Source organism: Sander lucioperca, chromosome 22, assembly GCF_008315115.2.
Source record: "Sander lucioperca isolate FBNREF2018 chromosome 22, SLUC_FBN_1.2, whole genome shotgun sequence".
NCBI lineage: Eukaryota > Metazoa > Chordata > Actinopteri > Perciformes > Percidae > Sander > Sander lucioperca.
The window spans coordinates 25,541,993-25,559,005 of record NC_050194.1 but is presented as its reverse complement, the minus strand read 5'-3'; the positions used below and the strand labels follow the sequence as shown (position 1 = coordinate 25,559,005).

Genomic DNA, 17,013 nt, shown 5'->3' with positions numbered 1-17,013 from the left:
ACATTTTTAATAGTTGCTTCCTTAGCTAGGTTACCTATCGTTCATGCAGAAAAGAAAAGACAACTGGAACTGTTGTTTGGCTTGGAGCACATGGTTTTGCAACCATTTTTAAAGAAAAGTGTACGTATGTTTGGACATATTATAGTGCCTCTTACTGTGGATTAAATTACTAATGTGAATAATATATTTTTATGGCAACTTAAAGCAATAGTGCGTAGTTTCTGTCGCCCCCATGAGGAATTCTAAGTAATGACAACAAAACTGTCGGCGCGTCCACATGATACAAGCCTTCCGTGACCAAACACCCCCTCCTCCACACAGCTGCTAGTAGCCAAGGAGGACACGGAGGATTAAAGAAACATGATGGACTCCTCAGAAGAGGTCATGATCTTCACTTGAGTTTCTGAGCAGGAAAGTCACCGGACGCCACAATCTTCTGAACATAGTCATACTGAGAAATACAGAGAGAGTTGTGTGGAGCTGATAGTCTTAATTAGCTTTGTAGCAACTCATTTGGCAACGGCTTTAATGTAACAGACGTTTATTAATATCAAAAAGTTGCGCACTGAAGCTTTAACACTTCAAATTGTCAATAGCAAATATGCTGATGAACTTCTGGATCCAGAGATTCAAATGAGGCATCAGCAGCTGAAACAGGGTCCCTATGAAGGGCCCATACTGTATTTATGGCACTGCCTCTCTGCAGCCTTGATGGGGAGAGGAGTTAATTTGATGTTGAAACCTCATTCAGCCTTCTTGTACTGTTGCCTTTCCAATTAAAGGCTTGATTTTAAAACGCCCAGTGAGTAAAAACACCATGTTTTCGAAGATTAAAGAAGTGTTTGTCTGATTCTCTCTGTGCTAAATAAAGATGCTGGTCTGCCTGTCTGTATGTCGGTCCAGTTAGTGCCTGTCTTTACTAACCACTGTCCCCCTGTCGACATCTGACGTCCACTAACTAGCCGAGTGGAATTGATCTTCCTCATATTGTTGGCTTCTCAATCTTTTTTTTTTTTTTTTTTTACAAAAATAATCTCATCCAAGTACTGTCTTTACCAAAGAGTGAAGGTGAAAATTTAGACTGTGCACCTGTCCTATGCCTCCTACTCTGCAGAAATGTCTGTCTTTACCAAATATTGAATGTGGTCAAGTCTTAAAATAGTTTTTTTTCTCCAAATTAGTGAAAAAGTGAGGAAGAAACTTTCACTTGTTGCCAACAATTGTTAAGGTTTTCTCGTACCAAATTTCACTTCCCTGACTAGCTGCATTCTACATTGTAGTTTTCACTTCTTTTAAGAAATGTCTTTAAGACATGAGTCAAGATGGACTTTTTTGCATTGTAGAAATGTTTCTCTTGCTTCACACTGTATGTCTGCATTTTGCTTTCCTTTCTCGTCTTCCCCCTCAGCTTTGCCAACCCCCTTTTTTTCCATCTCTGTCTTGATACATTTAGAGACAAAAGTCCAGTGCAAACGACTGGAAGCTGCCAGTGTTTCTTCTTTCTCCACTAAAATAAGCCCACGGTATGACTGCCATCGCTGCAGAGATAGCACACCAACCTCCTGTGACCAAATAAGTCCTACATCAACTGATGTGCTTTTATTTTTTGAGGAGTTTTGTTGTAAAAGAATAAAAAAAACTACATATTGTACAGAGGATTGATGCCCATGCATGCTTTGGGGGCACCAAAAAGTTTAACATTGATGACCTCAAATGTATGGTGAATTTCTACTCTAAAAATATGAAATAAATTAATTCAGCTGAACATTTTTGGTTGTTTCTGTTCATTTTGATTTTCTTTCTTCTTTCTTTCAAATGGGTTTTCATTGCTTCTTTTATAGCTTGTCAAACTAAAATTAATTTGAACTAATCTACAGCAGTGCGTTAATAAATCAGCTTAACCAGCTTTCAATTCTGAGTTTTGTTCCAAAAAGGTTTTGTTTGCACCATATCCTAACAGACCAATGATCGTTGCGTCTCAGAGTTAGCTGGTGATCATCCTCTTGCTTTTAATGCATTAACCAGAGGCTCTTCTTGCACATTTGGTGTCACTTCTCATCCTAATATTTCTGGAACTGAGTTGGTTCCCGTCATAACCTCCCACCGGCCATGTTGCATGGACAGTGTGTGTTTAGTGCAAAGTAGTAGTTACGCTGCATCCTAACTTCCCTGACCTGCCAATGCCATACACCCACTGGCCTGCTCTTCCTGCTGCTGCAAAGGTACCTTTTTCAACTCGTGTGTGTGTGTGTATTCATTTTATAGTGCCAGTGTTTGTCTGTTGTTTTGTGGTTTGTGTCCCTGTCTGTGTGCGTATCTGTTTTATTTTTACATGTTAACGCACAGCAAGTGTGTGTGTGTGTGTGTTATGGTTTCTATTTCGTGTAGATACATATGTATATATATTATACATTTTAGATACATCAGTAGAATTACTATAAACAAGCAAGATCATGAGTGAGTTGGACTGGCAGCCTCTTGAGCACAGTTTCTCAAAGTGCGGCCTGTGGGCAAATGGCGACCCTCAGAAACATTTTGTGCAGCCTCTGGACATGACATGACATGACATGACATGACATGATAGGCATGCATTATACTTTAATCATCTGCAGTACATTTAAATACTTTCGCATACAAGTGTAGTATGTCATAAAAAGTCATAGTATAGTATATCAAGAAAACTCATAGAAAGCCATACTATAGTATGTTGAAAAAAGTCAAAGTTATAAAAATAAAAAAGGCATACTATAGTATGTTATTAAAAGAGATCGAAAATTTATAGAAAGGGGGCACCCCAGTCTAGGTAAAGTGTGAACCATTAAGGCTCAATACTAATCACAGAAGCCAAGTTTTAAAAGAAGTCATAGTATAGTATGTCGAAAACAGTCATAGTATTGTCTGTCGTCAAAAAAACAAACAGTAGCTCAATTGGTAGGGTGTGTACCATTAATACTCAATAATAATGGTAGCAGCCAGGGTTAGAGTAATTCGATAATAACTCCACACTGACGCCCAAGATGACCAGGGTTTGAACCCTTTACCTTCTTGCTGTGAGGCCACAGTGCTAACCATTGGACCACCGTATTGCTGTCAAAAACATTTTTGTATAGTATTCATTCATAGTATAGTATGTCAAAAAAAAGTAATAAAAATGTCATAGTATAGAATGTCGAAAAAAAAGTCATAGTATAGTACGTTGAAAAAAGTAATACAAAAGTCATAGTATAATATGTCGAAAAAAGTAATAAAAAAAGGCATAGTATAGTATGTTGAAAAAAGTCACAAAGAAGTCATAGTATAGGAAAGTAGCACGGTGGCCCAAAGGTTAGCACTGTTCCGTCACAGTAAGTAGGTACAGGGTTTGAATTCACAAAGTATAGTATGTAAAAAAAAAAAGTCACAAAAACTTCATAGTATAGTATGTCGGAAAAAAGTCATGGTATAGCATGTTGAAAAAAAGTCATAGTATGTTGAAAAAAGTCATAGATTGTTGAACATTTAAAAAAAAAAAGTCATAGTATAGTATGTTGAAAAAAGTCATAGTATAGCATGTCGAAAAAAAGTCCTAGTATAATATGTCAATTATTTTGGAAGAAAAAGTCATAGTACAGTATGTCGAAAAAAGTCATAGTATAGCATTTCGAAAAAAAGCCACAGTATAGCATGTCGAAAAAAGTCATAAAAAAGTCATAGTATAGTAAGCTTAGTATATTATGTTGAAAAAAGTCATAAAAAAGTCATAGTATAGTAAGCTTAGTATAGTATGTCAAAAAAAGTCATAGTATTGTATGTCAATAAAGTCACAAAAACTGATGGTATAGGAAAGCAGCACGGTGGCCCAATGGTTAGCACTGTTTCCTCACAGCAAGAAGGTACAGGGTTCGAATCCAGAAAAAAGAAAATGTTATAAAAATAGTAAAAAGCCATAGTTTGTTGAAAAAAGTCATAGTATAGTAAGCTTAGTATATTATGTTGAAAAAAGTCATAGTATAGTATGTCGAAAAAAGTCATAAAAAAGTCATAGTATAGTATGTCGAATAAAAGTCATAGTATAGTATGTCGAAAAAAGTCATGAAAAAGTCATAGTATAGCATTTCGAAAAAAAGCCACAGTATATTATGTTGAAAAAAGTCACAAAAAAGTCATAGTATAGTATGCTTAGTATATTATGTTGAAAAAAGTCATAAAAAAGTCATAGTATAGTATGTCGAATAAAAGTCATAGTATAGTATGTCGAAAAAATTCATAGTATAGTATGTCAAAAAAAGTCATAGTATAGTATGTCGAAAAAAAGTCACAAAAAAGTCATAGTATAGTAAGCTTAGTATATTATGTTGAAAAAAGTCATAAAAAAGTCATAGTATAATATGTCGAAAAAAGTCATAGTATAGTACATCGAATAAAAGTCATAGTATAGTATGTCAAAAAAAAGTCATAGTATAGCATGTCAAAAAAAAAGTCATGGTATGTCATAATTTAAAAAAAAAAAGTCATAGTATGTCGAAAAAAGGTCATAGTATATAGTATGTCGAAAAATGTCATAGTATAATATGTCTAACATTTTGAAAAAAAGTCACAGTAGTATGTCGAAAAAAATCACAAAAAGCCATAGTATAGTTTGTCGAAAAAAAGTCCTAGTATAATATGTCAATTATTTTGGAAAAAAAAGTCATAGTACAGTATGTCGAAAAAAAGTCATAGTATAGCATTTCGAAAAAAAGCCACAGTATAGCATGTCGAAAAAGTCAGAAAAAAGTCATAGTATAGTATGCTTAGTATATTATGTTGAAAAAAGTCATAAAAAAGTCATACTATAATATGTCGAAAAAAGTCAAAAAAATTCATAGTATAGTATGTCGAAAAAAGTAGTAAAACTATTTTAAAAGTAAAATAGCATGTCGAAAAAAGTCATAGTATAGTATGTCGATATAAAGTCATAGTATAGTTTGTCGAAAAAAGATTTTAAAAAGTCATAGTATAGTATGTCAAAAAAGTAATAAATAAGTCATAGTATAGCATGTCGAAAAAAGTAATAAAAAAGTCATAGTATAGTATGTCGAAAAAAGTCATAGTCAAGCATGTCGAAAAAGGTTATAAAACAGTCATAGTATACTATGACGAAAAAAGTCAAAAAAAGTCATAGTATAGTATATCGAAAAAAGTAATAAATAATGTCGAAAAAACTCACAAAAAAGTCATAGTATAATATGTTCAAAAAAGTCACAAAAAAGTCATTGTATAGGAAAGCAGCATGGTGGCCCAGTGGTTAGCACTGTTGCCTCACAGCAAGAAGGTACAGGGTTCGAATCCACAAACTATAGTATGTTTAAAAAAAAAAAAAAAAAAAATCACCAAAATGTTATAGTATGTCGAAAAACAGTCATAGTATAACACATTGAAAAAAAGTCCTAGTATAATATGTCAATTATTTTGGAAAAAAAAGTCATAGTACAGTATGTCGAAAAAAGTCATAGTATAGCATTTCGAAAAAAAGCCACAGTATAGCATGTCGAAAAAGTCAGAAAAAAGTCATAGTATAGTATGCTTAGTATATTATGTTGAAAAAAGTCATAAAAAAGTCATAGTATATGTCGAAAAAAGTCATGAAAAAGTATAGTATGTTGAATAAAAGCCATAGTAGTATGTCGAAAAAAAGTCATAGTATAGTATGTCGAAAAAAGTCAAAAAAGTCATAGTATAGTATGTCGAAAAAAGTCATAGTATAGTATGTCGAAAAAATTTATTAAAAAGTCATAGTATAGTATGTCGAAAAAACATTTAAGAGAGCAGCACAGTGGCCCAGTGGTTAGCACAGTTCCCTCACAGCAAGTGAGGTACAGGGTTTGAATCCACAAAGGAAAGTATCTAAAAAAAAGTCACAAAAACATAGAGTATAGCATGTCGTAGTGTAATCTTTCGAAAAAAATAAAAAGTCATAGTATAGTATGTCGATATAAAGTCATAGTATGTCGAGAATTTTGAAAAAAGTCATAGTATAGTATGTCGAAAAAATTCATGAAAAAGTCATAGTATAGTATGTTGAATAAAAGCCATAGTATTATGTCGAAAAAAAGTCATAGTATAGTATGTCGAAAAAAGTCATAGTATAGTATGTCGAAAAAAGTCATAGTATAGTATGTCGAAAAATTTATTAAAAAGTCATAGTATAGTATGTCGAAAAAAGTCATAGTATAGCATGTCGAAAAATTTATTAAAAAGTCATAGTATAGTATGATGAAAAAAGTAAAAAAAGTCATAGTCGAAAAAAGTAATAAAAAAGTCATAGTATAGTATGTCGAAAAAACATTTAAGAGAGCAGCACAGTGGCCCAGTGGTTAGCACAGTTCCCTCACAGCAAGAAGGTACAGGGTTTGAATCCACAAAGGAAAGTATCTAAAAAAAAAAAAAAAAAAGTCACAAAAACAGAGTATAGCATGTCGTAGTGTAATCTTTCGAAAAAAATAAAAAGTCATAGTATAGTATGTCCAAAAAAGTCATAGTATAGTATGTCAAAAAAAAGTCATAGTATAGTATGTCGAAAAAACGTCATAGTATAGTATGTCGAAAAAAGTCAAAAAAGTCATAGTATAGTATGTCGAAAAAACGTCATAGTATAGTATGTCGAAAAAGTCATAGTATAGTATGTCAAAAAAGTCAAAAAAGTCATAGTATAGTATGTCGAAAAAAGTCATATATAGTATGTCAAAAAAGTCATAGTATAGTATATCGAAAAAAGTAATAAAAAAGTCATAGTATAGTATGTCGAAAAATGTATTAAAAAGTCATAGTATAGTATGACGAAAAAAGTAAAAAAAGTCATAGTCGAAATCCACAAAAGAAAAGTATGTAAAAAAAAAACATAGAGTATAGCATGTCAAAAGCATGTCGTAGTGTAATATATCGAAAATTTTGAAAAGAAAAGTCATAGTATAGTATGTCGATATAAAGTCATAGTATGTCAAAAACTTTGAAAAAATTCATAGTATAGTATGTCAAAAAAAGTCATAGTATAGTATGTCGAAAAAATTCATAGTATAGTATGTCAAAAAAAGTCATAGTATAGTATGTCGAAAAAACGTCATAGTATAGTATGTCAAAAAAGTCATAGTATAGTATGACCAAAAAAGTCATAGTATAGTATGTCGAAAAAATTATAGTATAGTATGTCAAAAAAAGTCATAGTATAGTATGTCGAAAACAAGTCATAAAAAAGTCATAGTTTAGTATATATCGAAAAAGGTCATAAAAAAGTCATAGTATAGCATGTCGAAAAAAAAGTCATAGTATATGTCGAAAAAAGTCATAGTATAGTATGTCGAAAATTTTGAAAAAAAAGTCATAGTATAGTATGTCGAAAATTTTGAAAAAAAAGTCATAGTATAGTATGTCGATATAAAGTCATAGTATAGTTTGTCGAAAAAAGATTTTAAAAAGTCATAGTATAGTATGTTGAAAAAAGTAATAAAAAAGTCATAGTATAGTATGTTGAAAAAAGTAATAAAAAAGTCATAGTATAGTATGTCGAAAAAAGTCATAGTCAAGCATGTCGAAAAAGGTTATAAAACAGTCATAGTATACTATGACGAAAAAAGTAATAAATAAGTCATAGTATAGCATGTCGAAAAAAGTAATAAAAAAGTCATAGTATAGTATGTCGAAAAAAGTAATAAAAAAGTCATAGTATAGTATGTCGAAAAAAGTCATAGTCAAGCATGTCGAAAAAGGTTATAAAAAAGTCATAGGATAGTATGTCGAAAAAAATTCATAGTATAGTATGTCGAAAAAAGTCATAGTCAAGCATGTCGAAAAAGGTTATAAAAAAGTCATAATATAGTATGTCGAAAAAAGTCATAAAAAGTCATAGTATAGTTTGTCGAAAAAAGTCATAAAAAAGTCTCTGATAAAAAAAATAAAAAATTCATAGTTTAGTATTTTGAAAAATAGTTATGGTACAGCATGTCAAAAAAAAAAAACTCGATGGCTCAATTGGTAGGGTGTGAACCATTAATACTCAATAATAATGGCAGCAGCCAGGGTTAGAGTCATTCGATGATAACTCCACACTGAAAGGCCCCAGACGACAACGGTTTGAACCCTTTACCTTCTTGCTGTGAGGCCACAGTGCTAACCATTGGACCACCGTATTGCTGTCAAAAACATACCATGAAAAATTCATAGTATAGTATTGTCGAAAAAAGTAATAAAAATGTCACAGTATAGAATGTCGAAAAAAGTTATAAAAAAGTCATAGTATAGAATGTCGAAAGAAATCATAAAAAGTCATAGTATAGTATGTCGAAAAAAGTCATAGTATAGTATGTTGAAAAAATTCATAAAAAGTCATAGTATAGTATGTCGAAAAAAAAGTCATAAAAAAGTCATAGTATAGTATGTTGAAAAAAGTCATAATATGGTAAGTTGAAAAAACGTATAAAAACATTCACAGTATGGTAAGTCAAAAAAAGTCATAGTATGGTATGTCGAAAATTTTGAAAAAAAAGTCATAGTATAGTATGTCGATATAAAGTCATAGTATAGTTTGTCGAAAAAAGATTTTAAAAAGTCATAGTATAGTATGTTGAAAAAAGTAATAAAAAAGTCATAGTATAGTATGTTGAAAAAAGTAATAAAAAAGTCATAGTATAGTATGTTGAAAAAAGTAATAAAAAAGTCATAGTATAGTATGTCGAAAAAAGTCATAGTCAAGCATGTCGAAAAAGGTTATAAAACAGTCATAGTATACTATGACGAAAAAAGTAATAAATAAGTCATAGTATAGCATGTCGAAAAAAGTAATAAAAAAGTCATAGTATAGTATGTCGAAAAAAGTAATAAAAAAGTCATAGTATAGTATGTCGAAAAAAGTCATAGTCAAGCATGTCGAAAAAGGTTATAAAAAAGTCATAGGATAGTATGTCGAAAAAAATTCATAGTATAGTATGTCGAAAAAAGTCATAGTCAAGCATGTCGAAAAAGGTTATAAAAAAGTCATAATATAGTATGTCGAAAAAAGTCATAAAAAGTCATAGTATAGTTTGTCGAAAAAAGTCATAAAAAAGTCTCTGATAAAAAAAATAAAAAATTCATAGTTTAGTATTTTGAAAAATAGTTATGGTACAGCATGTCAAAAAAAAAAAACTCGATGGCTCAATTGGTAGGGTGTGAACCATTAATACTCAATAATAATGGCAGCAGCCAGGGTTAGAGTCATTCGATGATAACTCCACACTGAAAGGCCCCAGACGACAACGGTTTGAACCCTTTACCTTCTTGCTGTGAGGCCACAGTGCTAACCATTGGACCACCGTATTGCTGTCAAAAACATACCATGAAAAATTCATAGTATAGTATTGTCGAAAAAAGTAATAAAAATGTCACAGTATAGAATGTCGAAAAAAGTTATAAAAAAGTCATAGTATAGAATGTCGAAAGAAATCATAAAAAGTCATAGTATAGTATGTCGAAAAAAGTCATAGTATAGTATGTTGAAAAAATTCATAAAAAGTCATAGTATAGTATGTCGAAAAAAAAGTCATAAAAAAGTCATAGTATAGTATGTTGAAAAAAGTCATAATATGGTAAGTTGAAAAAACGTATAAAAACATTCACAGTATGGTAAGTCAAAAAAAGTCATAGTATGGTATGTCGAAAAAAGTCATAGTATAGTATGTCGAAAAAAGATTTTAAAAAGTCATAGTATAGTATGACTTTTTTCCTCTACTCACGAAGTTGGATTTCACAGCTGGGAAGGTGGAGGAGTACAGAGGACAACAGACAACATCCTGCCTGAGACAGGAAACAGTGAGGTTTTAAATGGCGGCTGCCAGTCGTCTCAGTCATGGTCTCATTTGTTGACATTGTAAATCCTCATAGTGCTCCTTTAATATTGATTGTAACTTGTGTAACTCGTTATTAAATATACACTACATACTGTAAAGCATGTAAGAACACACTGTATATAGTATTCATACTTACTTCTGTATTACATAAGAATATAATGTCACTTGGTGTTTGAAAAGATCCTGAATGTTGATACATGGAGGCTGTCTTTGCCTTTCAGTACAGGGCCTGATTACGCCCGCTTTTGAGTGACCAAAACCCATCGTAAGTGACTGACCACAGGTCTTCTGGGTCTTCATGCAACCACTTCATCTTTCAGCTTTTCATTAGCATAAAAAACTGCTTCATTGTCATGTTGGCTTATGGTGTCGTTGAGCGGCTTTTGGGTTATTTCCATCACTGTTACTGTTTTGTGTGTGATGTGACTGCATACTGACCTGTGGGGCATAATACTGTGGGGCATAATAAAGGAAATGTTTGGCATGTTTCAGCTTCATGCTCAACTTTCCCTCTTTTTTTGCATGGCTCATGGGACTCTTATTTACTTCACTACTTTTTTCAACTGCACCGTTGCTAAAAAAAAAAAAAAAAAAGAGCTGTTTCATCCTGTGCCTTCTTTGACTTTTTCTGACATTTGCATCATGCATGATTTGCATTACATGTATTAAACTTTAAAAAAAGAAATAAAATGTTTTTTCACTGTATATTCTTTCTTCCTCCTAGCATTGAGCCACCCTTCGAGCCGGCAGTGGAGGCCCCAGCCAAACCGCCCCTTTCTGAAGATGAGGATGAAATCGAGGAGGACCTGTCTGACAAAGGTCACTATGACTCCTTGGAGAAGGCCTCACCTCCCCCCGTGGGAGAACTAAGTTGTCCCTCAGTTTAATCCAGCTGCAGGTGGATCCCTGGTGCACAATTGTACCCTCTCCCCTCCACTGTTAAGCTCTAATTCAACCACAGAATTACAAAAGTGCACCTATACAATAATAAGAATTATTATGACCAGCAAATGAAGTGCACCACAATAATTCACATTTACAGTTATGTGTATTAGTTGAGAGATGCTGTAATGTAAATAAAAAGCTAGAATTGATTTACATTTGATCTTCTAGCATTGAAAGCACATTGAAAGACAAATTTAACTTAATTTGCTCTTGATTTTTTTTTTCCGTTGGGAAATGCATTTCTGTAAAGGGATGTGCTCACATAAGTTACGGACAGCAGTGGAGTTGTTTCACCTTTTCACTTTCATAACATATAATAGATTTTAGCCTGTGTGGCTCATTTGGATTCTTGGTTTATTTACAAAGCCTGAATAATTGCCTCTTACATCGCATCACTACCCAAAGACTGATGTGGACTCACAGGATCTGCAGCCAGTCTGAGAAGTCGCCTGGCAACATCCCTGTGCTTTTAAAATACAGCGTCTTCCCTTCTGCCTTGTCAACAAAAGGGCTGGCGACAAGCCACACATCTCGTCAGGTGTTTCACCTTTTAGCCTCACCTGTTATTACTGCCTCCTCACAGGGCAAGCTTACCAACTTGTGTTGGTGCTGCGTCAAACACAGTTACATGCACACCTAGAAAACAGAAGAGAATAGTTATTTGTCTGGACCAAGGTGGATAATCTAAAGTGTGACAAGTCAGATGTTTCAGCAGATGATGGAGAGAAATACATATGCTGAAACACAGCAGAAAAAATAGACTAGTCAGAAAAATCAACAGTGTCTGTGAAATAAATTTGTGCTGAGTGATAGCATTGAAACTGATAAGCACACTGCTCATAGTACTGTATATTCAACTAATTGTGTACTCACAGGAAATCCTATATTCTGTAATATTAGTTATTTATTAACTATAACATAACTATTTGTTGCTGCAGTAATAATGTACTGTAGTGGTTCTCAGATGACATTGATTTGATGTGTGATTAATATTGTCTACAAGCAGTTTGTAATATCTTCTTAAGGCAACATTTTCAACAGAGAAATTAAATAATAACATCGACAAGAAGAACTTTGTGATAGCATATTGTCTTATGTCATGGTTAAGATAACTTTGATGTAGAAAGACGAGCAATCAGGAGTACACTGATACAAGTTATTAGTTAGACTGAGCAAAAGTAACGGTTAAAGCAAAGTAATGACAACAACACTGTCGGCAATGATCGCGCACCTTAAGAGCAACTGCACTTTAAATCTTATAGCCTATGTAGCAAAAGCAATACTTTTCTGACGTCTATGGGTTGAAAGGTTTAAGTCTGTTAACTTCAGACTCACCCATCATGACAGCTGGGTGTGGTTTGTACTTGGGACCACACCAAACTGTGATATATATAGCATTGCAGAATTGTACATTGTGAAGCGCTGTAGGCCTACTGTGCAGGTACCACAGCAACCACTAGATGGCAGTGCAGGCAGAGTTTTCAACCTAGGTGTAGTTCCTCGTTAAAAAAAAGAAAAGAAAGGGCATTCAAACTGACAAAACTTGTATCGGTGTAACTCAGAGTGACACATGAAGACGAGGTGTGACTGACAGTCAAACCTGTATCATGTGATTTGATGGCAAACAAAGTGTCTGTTTTTCAATTTAATTTTGAGAATAAAGAAAGAATTAAGTTTACCTGCATTGTGCCGTTTTCTTGTATGTACTGTAATGTTGGGATCACACTACTGTACATGATGTGTGTGTCTTTATAGAGGAGATCAAAAAGGAGATGCGGGGGGGGGCGACTTCACCGTTCCACCTGACATCGCCATCAATAGCATTCCTCTCTTACTTCCCTGCTTACAGTTGTACGTGGAAGAGCGCTTTCTGTGCTTTCCTGTGGCGAAAGACACAGCATAGGCAAGAATAGGCATAAAAAAACAGGCTGAACCCAGCATACACCTAAGCCCAGAAGATTTTTCCACGTTGAATTCTCTATCAGTTTGTATTTGTAATTGATTTTCCTTAACCGTCCTGTTTACCTCGGGTCAAATTTGACCCATTTTCAAAAAGTTTCTATTTCAGATATTTGGGTTTCTTTCAACTAAATTGTCAAAGAAAATAACGTGGATACAACCATTACTCTTCACATGTAAAATAATTAATCTTACTACTTTCATCGAATTTGGGTGTTTTATTGAATTGTATAGCATTTAAAAAAATAAGTGACAAAAGAATGTTGAAAAAAGTGACGAAAACGTCAGGAAAAGCTTCAAAAACGTCGGAACAAGTGCAAAACAGCGGGGAAAGTGACTTAGTGTCAAAAAAGAACAACAAAATGTTGAAAATAAATTTTTAATTTCAAATTTTGACCCTGAAAAGCAAAAAGTTGCATGGTCGACGGGAAGACAACACAAGGGTTAAACCTCCGTGTGGAAAGTCATTAATACCAGAGTGAATTCTGTTCTCTCCTATTGTGGACAGAATGATCTTTTTTAAAAGAAAATTAACAAAGGGTCAAAAGATATCTTAAGATGTGTAAAACAGACTTTATTTATATTGATAGAAGGTACAGAAAGTAATGATGTGACCAGGTCAGTGTGGGGGCACATGTTCCTGACAGTATCGCAAACCGAATCTTCACCTGCACGTTTTTTAACGGCCAGGCCAAAGCTCCTGTAATGTTCCTCCTCTCTGTCTTCATTTTGGGGTGAAAACAACACCAACTGTTGCCCCTGAACCACAACAACACATCTCTTTGGCAACAATAAAACATAAGAGACATATATTATTATTTATAACCTTCCCATCTGTACAGGTACAGTACATCAATACTCCTAAAAGTATTCTTGTCGAGATACAAAAATATTACGGACAGCGGTCTACGGTAGATGGGTCTATGCTAAACTGTTACAGAATATTAAAGCCTTGGGAGGCAAACAAACACTTAAAGACAGCTTTGAAACAGCAGCCACACCTTCCATTTCACTTCCTTACATTTATACACACAGAAAGCAAAGCATTGTAACATTTCGTGATCATGACATCAGCCCTTGATTGCCTTTCAACCAGCTGATCAGACAAATAAGACTTAAAGCTATAGTGCGTAGTTTCTGTCTCCCCCATGAGGAATTCTAAGTAATGACAACAACACTGTCGGCGCATCCACATGGTACAAGCCTTCTGTGATCGCGCACCACCCCCACCCCCTCCTCCACACAGTTGCTTGTAACCAAGGAGGACACGGAGGATTAAAGAAACATGATGGACTCTTCAGAAGAGGTCATTATCTTCACTCGATGCTTTGCGCACGAAAGTCTCCAGACGACACCATTTTCTGAACATAGTCATACTGAGAAATACAGAGAGAGTTGTGTGGAGCTGATAGTCTTATTTAGCTTTGTATCAACTCATTTGTCAACGGCTTGAATGTAACAGACGTTCATTAATATCAAAAAGTTACGCACTAAAGCTTTAACACTGAATTGATCTGTTCCACCTCAAAGCAACATGGCTCAACAACAAGTTTGTTTTTGAATATTTCCGCTTTTAAGTGCCATTAAATCTCATTCCTGTTTTACATGTAAATAACCCAAATTGTAATCAGTTAGAACAAACATTTTTTTTCTTTCGAATCTGAAAAGGTTCAACAGTTTTTTTTAGCTTAATACCACAATCATAGTACAAAACCGCTCCAAACAAGCTCAGTGTAGCCAATATACAGCAAGTGAGAGTAACAGTAGTGTCAGGCAGCTCTTCTCATTTCTCTTGTAGGAACGGGCAGAAACTGAGAAATACTGGATGTAAAATGTGCTGATTTACATACGCATAAGCATAGAATTAGAATAAAAAATAAAAAATAAATATGACAAAAAATAAAAATAGAATTTAACAGACTTTTTAATATTGTTGTGCAGGTTTGTATTTTGATATATACTGGCCTGTAGGGTTGGGCAATATGATGATATACACTGACTATTAAAAAATTATTTTAATATTCTGGTTGTACAACACCATTGGGAATATCCTTCTATTACTATTATGAATTCTGGCAATATTGGAGGTATGGGATCTTTGCATCAATGTGATGAAGAACCTTAATTTGGCAGGCGTTTAACTTCAAAGTAGACATTTTATTTTTTAACTAACGTTTCAAAGTGAAGATCAGAAAAAAGTACTTTATGACATTACATATACTGTGATGAAGATTGCATCCACATCGCCCAGCCCTACTGGCCCACGTCTTTATTAGAGAACTAGCGTTTTTATGAAGCAGACCAAATCATGAATGGTTGCTGCCAATTTGTTTTGGCAGCAGGAGGAAACATGAAAATGGATTTCCATGACCATGTGTGCCTGTCTCTACTCCAAAACAAAAACAAAAACGGTCCCCTTTTGTTTCGAAGCAATACATTCTTATAGATACTGTTTCCTAGATAAACCATGCATTGCTATATTTGAAAATCCTGTTAAACCTTTAATAAGAGTTAAATCCAAAATGACTTCCACCACTTCCTGTCACTATAGTGACAATGTTGTGCCTGATGTTTACAACAAAGAGTGTTGGGTTGTGATGGCGGTGCTGGCACTGAATTTGGTTTGGAGAGAATGAGCCACATATTTATGTAAAACAGTGCAGTAGTGGTCCTGATACAGAAGAAATAGTCCCAAAATATCACATTGTCCAGGTTCGATCAGCTGTTTCCACAAAAAAACATTCTGTAACCAGACATGACCCATTAAAATACCCTTTGCTTCCTTCTATTACACTAGCATGTCCTTTATCTCGGGATGAACCCAGATATTAACATCATATTACTTGTGATACCTCAAGGATTCTCGTTGATATTAATTAAGACAAGTAAAGGAATTTCCTAAAAAGTACAAAGTCTGTGGAGCTGTAAAGTCTTGTTCAAAGTGCTGATCCCTTGTTGAAAATCCGAAAAGTTTAACTCAGCGACCGTTTGCACAACTGTCCTGTTTCTATACATAAGTCCAGGTGGTTCCACACTCTCATGAAAGCTTCCCATCATAATTAAGAAGTGAAAGAGGTGGCAAATGCTTTCCAAAGGTCTGTCCTTCCATTGTGTCTCTTTGATCCAAAAATATGCACAATTCAACATACAAGTTTCCCCTGTTTTCATAGATTCTTTACATCATACATACAGCATATATTAATATTCTGAACATTTTATATATTAACCATTCTCTTTTCAGCTTAGGTCAGTAAGACCATTTAAAAGTGTCCACAGGCGATAACAGGCACTGTCTTGTGTTTCTAAAACCTGACGTTTAAAAAATAAATTAGAAGTCATGCGAGCAGGCCAAGTTGTTGTATGACAGGCAGTAAATATCCATGGCTTGTTATTCTTTGTCCCCATCCTCGCTGCTTCCTGCAAAACACAAAACAAGGCAGAATAGGATAAATGAACACAAGCATTCTTTACAGGCGATTAGGCATCTTGCTCCTCCAAAATGTTGGCAGATTTCTACGAAATTTGGCAAGAAAGTTTATCATGTCATTGGTTTGGGACGTTTGACTGTAAGTCTGTGGCAACACGTTGTAGCCAACAATTGCATCTTTAATGGGCTAGTTTCCCAGACCGGGATTAAGTCAAATAAACAATTAAAGTAGCCTTCTAACAACCATCTTAGTTAAAACGTGCCCATACATGATTTGGAATTTGTCTAGATTTACATTAGGGTTACTTCAAGAGTCAAGGCTGAAATTAAACCTTAAGAGGAGCCAGGTTTAAATAAAAAATAATGTATATAATATAAAAATATCTGTTTATATAGAATATTATTATTTGGAGAATTTGAAACAGCAAGCACCAGAAATTAAACTAACTTTGATTAAAACATTCGTCCCATATCCACAGAAAATCCAGGGGACATTATCAATCTCACAAAACATGTTTCACTGCACCCAGAGGTCAATGCTGTGAGAAAATCCTCTCACTAATGAGGACTAACACAGGTAGTTCAATTTTATCTTATTTAATTAGTCCAGGACTCCAGATACAATACATAGCTAGTACACATTTAAGAAGTGTTTTAGAAGGCCAGAATAAACTACCATATATTAGATGTAATATATGGTAGTTTATTCTGGCCTTCTAAAACACTACTCCTGGACAAACCAGCTCAAAATGCTTTTTGTGTTTTGTGCTCACAGTCTTTAAGGTGACTAGAAAAGATATCACACTCACAAACCATTTTCAAATCTGAAAAACAGTGACAAAA

At 34.0% G+C, this 17,013-nt stretch overlaps 2 protein-coding genes across 9 annotated transcripts in view; one reads left to right on the top strand and one right to left on the bottom strand.

Moving 5' to 3' along the window:
• baiap2b (BAR/IMD domain containing adaptor protein 2b) overlaps nt 1–11,155 on the top strand; it is a 102,466-nt gene extending 91,311 nt beyond the window's left edge. For 3 of the 5 annotated variants that reach the window (XM_031314837.2, XM_031314834.2, XM_031314833.2), the window contains one exon: nt 10,564–11,155. In XM_031314837.2, the coding sequence (XP_031170697.1) occupies nt 10,564–10,726 (163 nt within the window). In that variant the 3' untranslated portion in view covers nt 10,727–11,155. Of the gene's footprint in view, nt 1–10,060; nt 10,105–10,563 lie in introns of all 5 variants that reach the window. The other 2 variants (XM_031314839.2, XM_031314842.2) reach the window with 2 other exon arrangements.
• A 4,371-nt stretch (nt 11,156–15,526) lies between these two features.
• aatkb (apoptosis-associated tyrosine kinase b) overlaps nt 15,527–17,013 on the bottom strand; it is a 73,849-nt gene continuing 72,362 nt past the window's right edge. For all 4 annotated transcript variants that reach the window (XM_031315060.2, XM_031315061.2, XM_031315063.2 and 1 more), the window contains one exon: nt 15,527–16,160. In XM_031315060.2, coding sequence (XP_031170920.1) covers nt 16,132–16,160 — 29 coding nt within the window. In that variant the 3' untranslated portion in view covers nt 15,527–16,131. The remainder of the gene's footprint in view (nt 16,161–17,013) is intronic.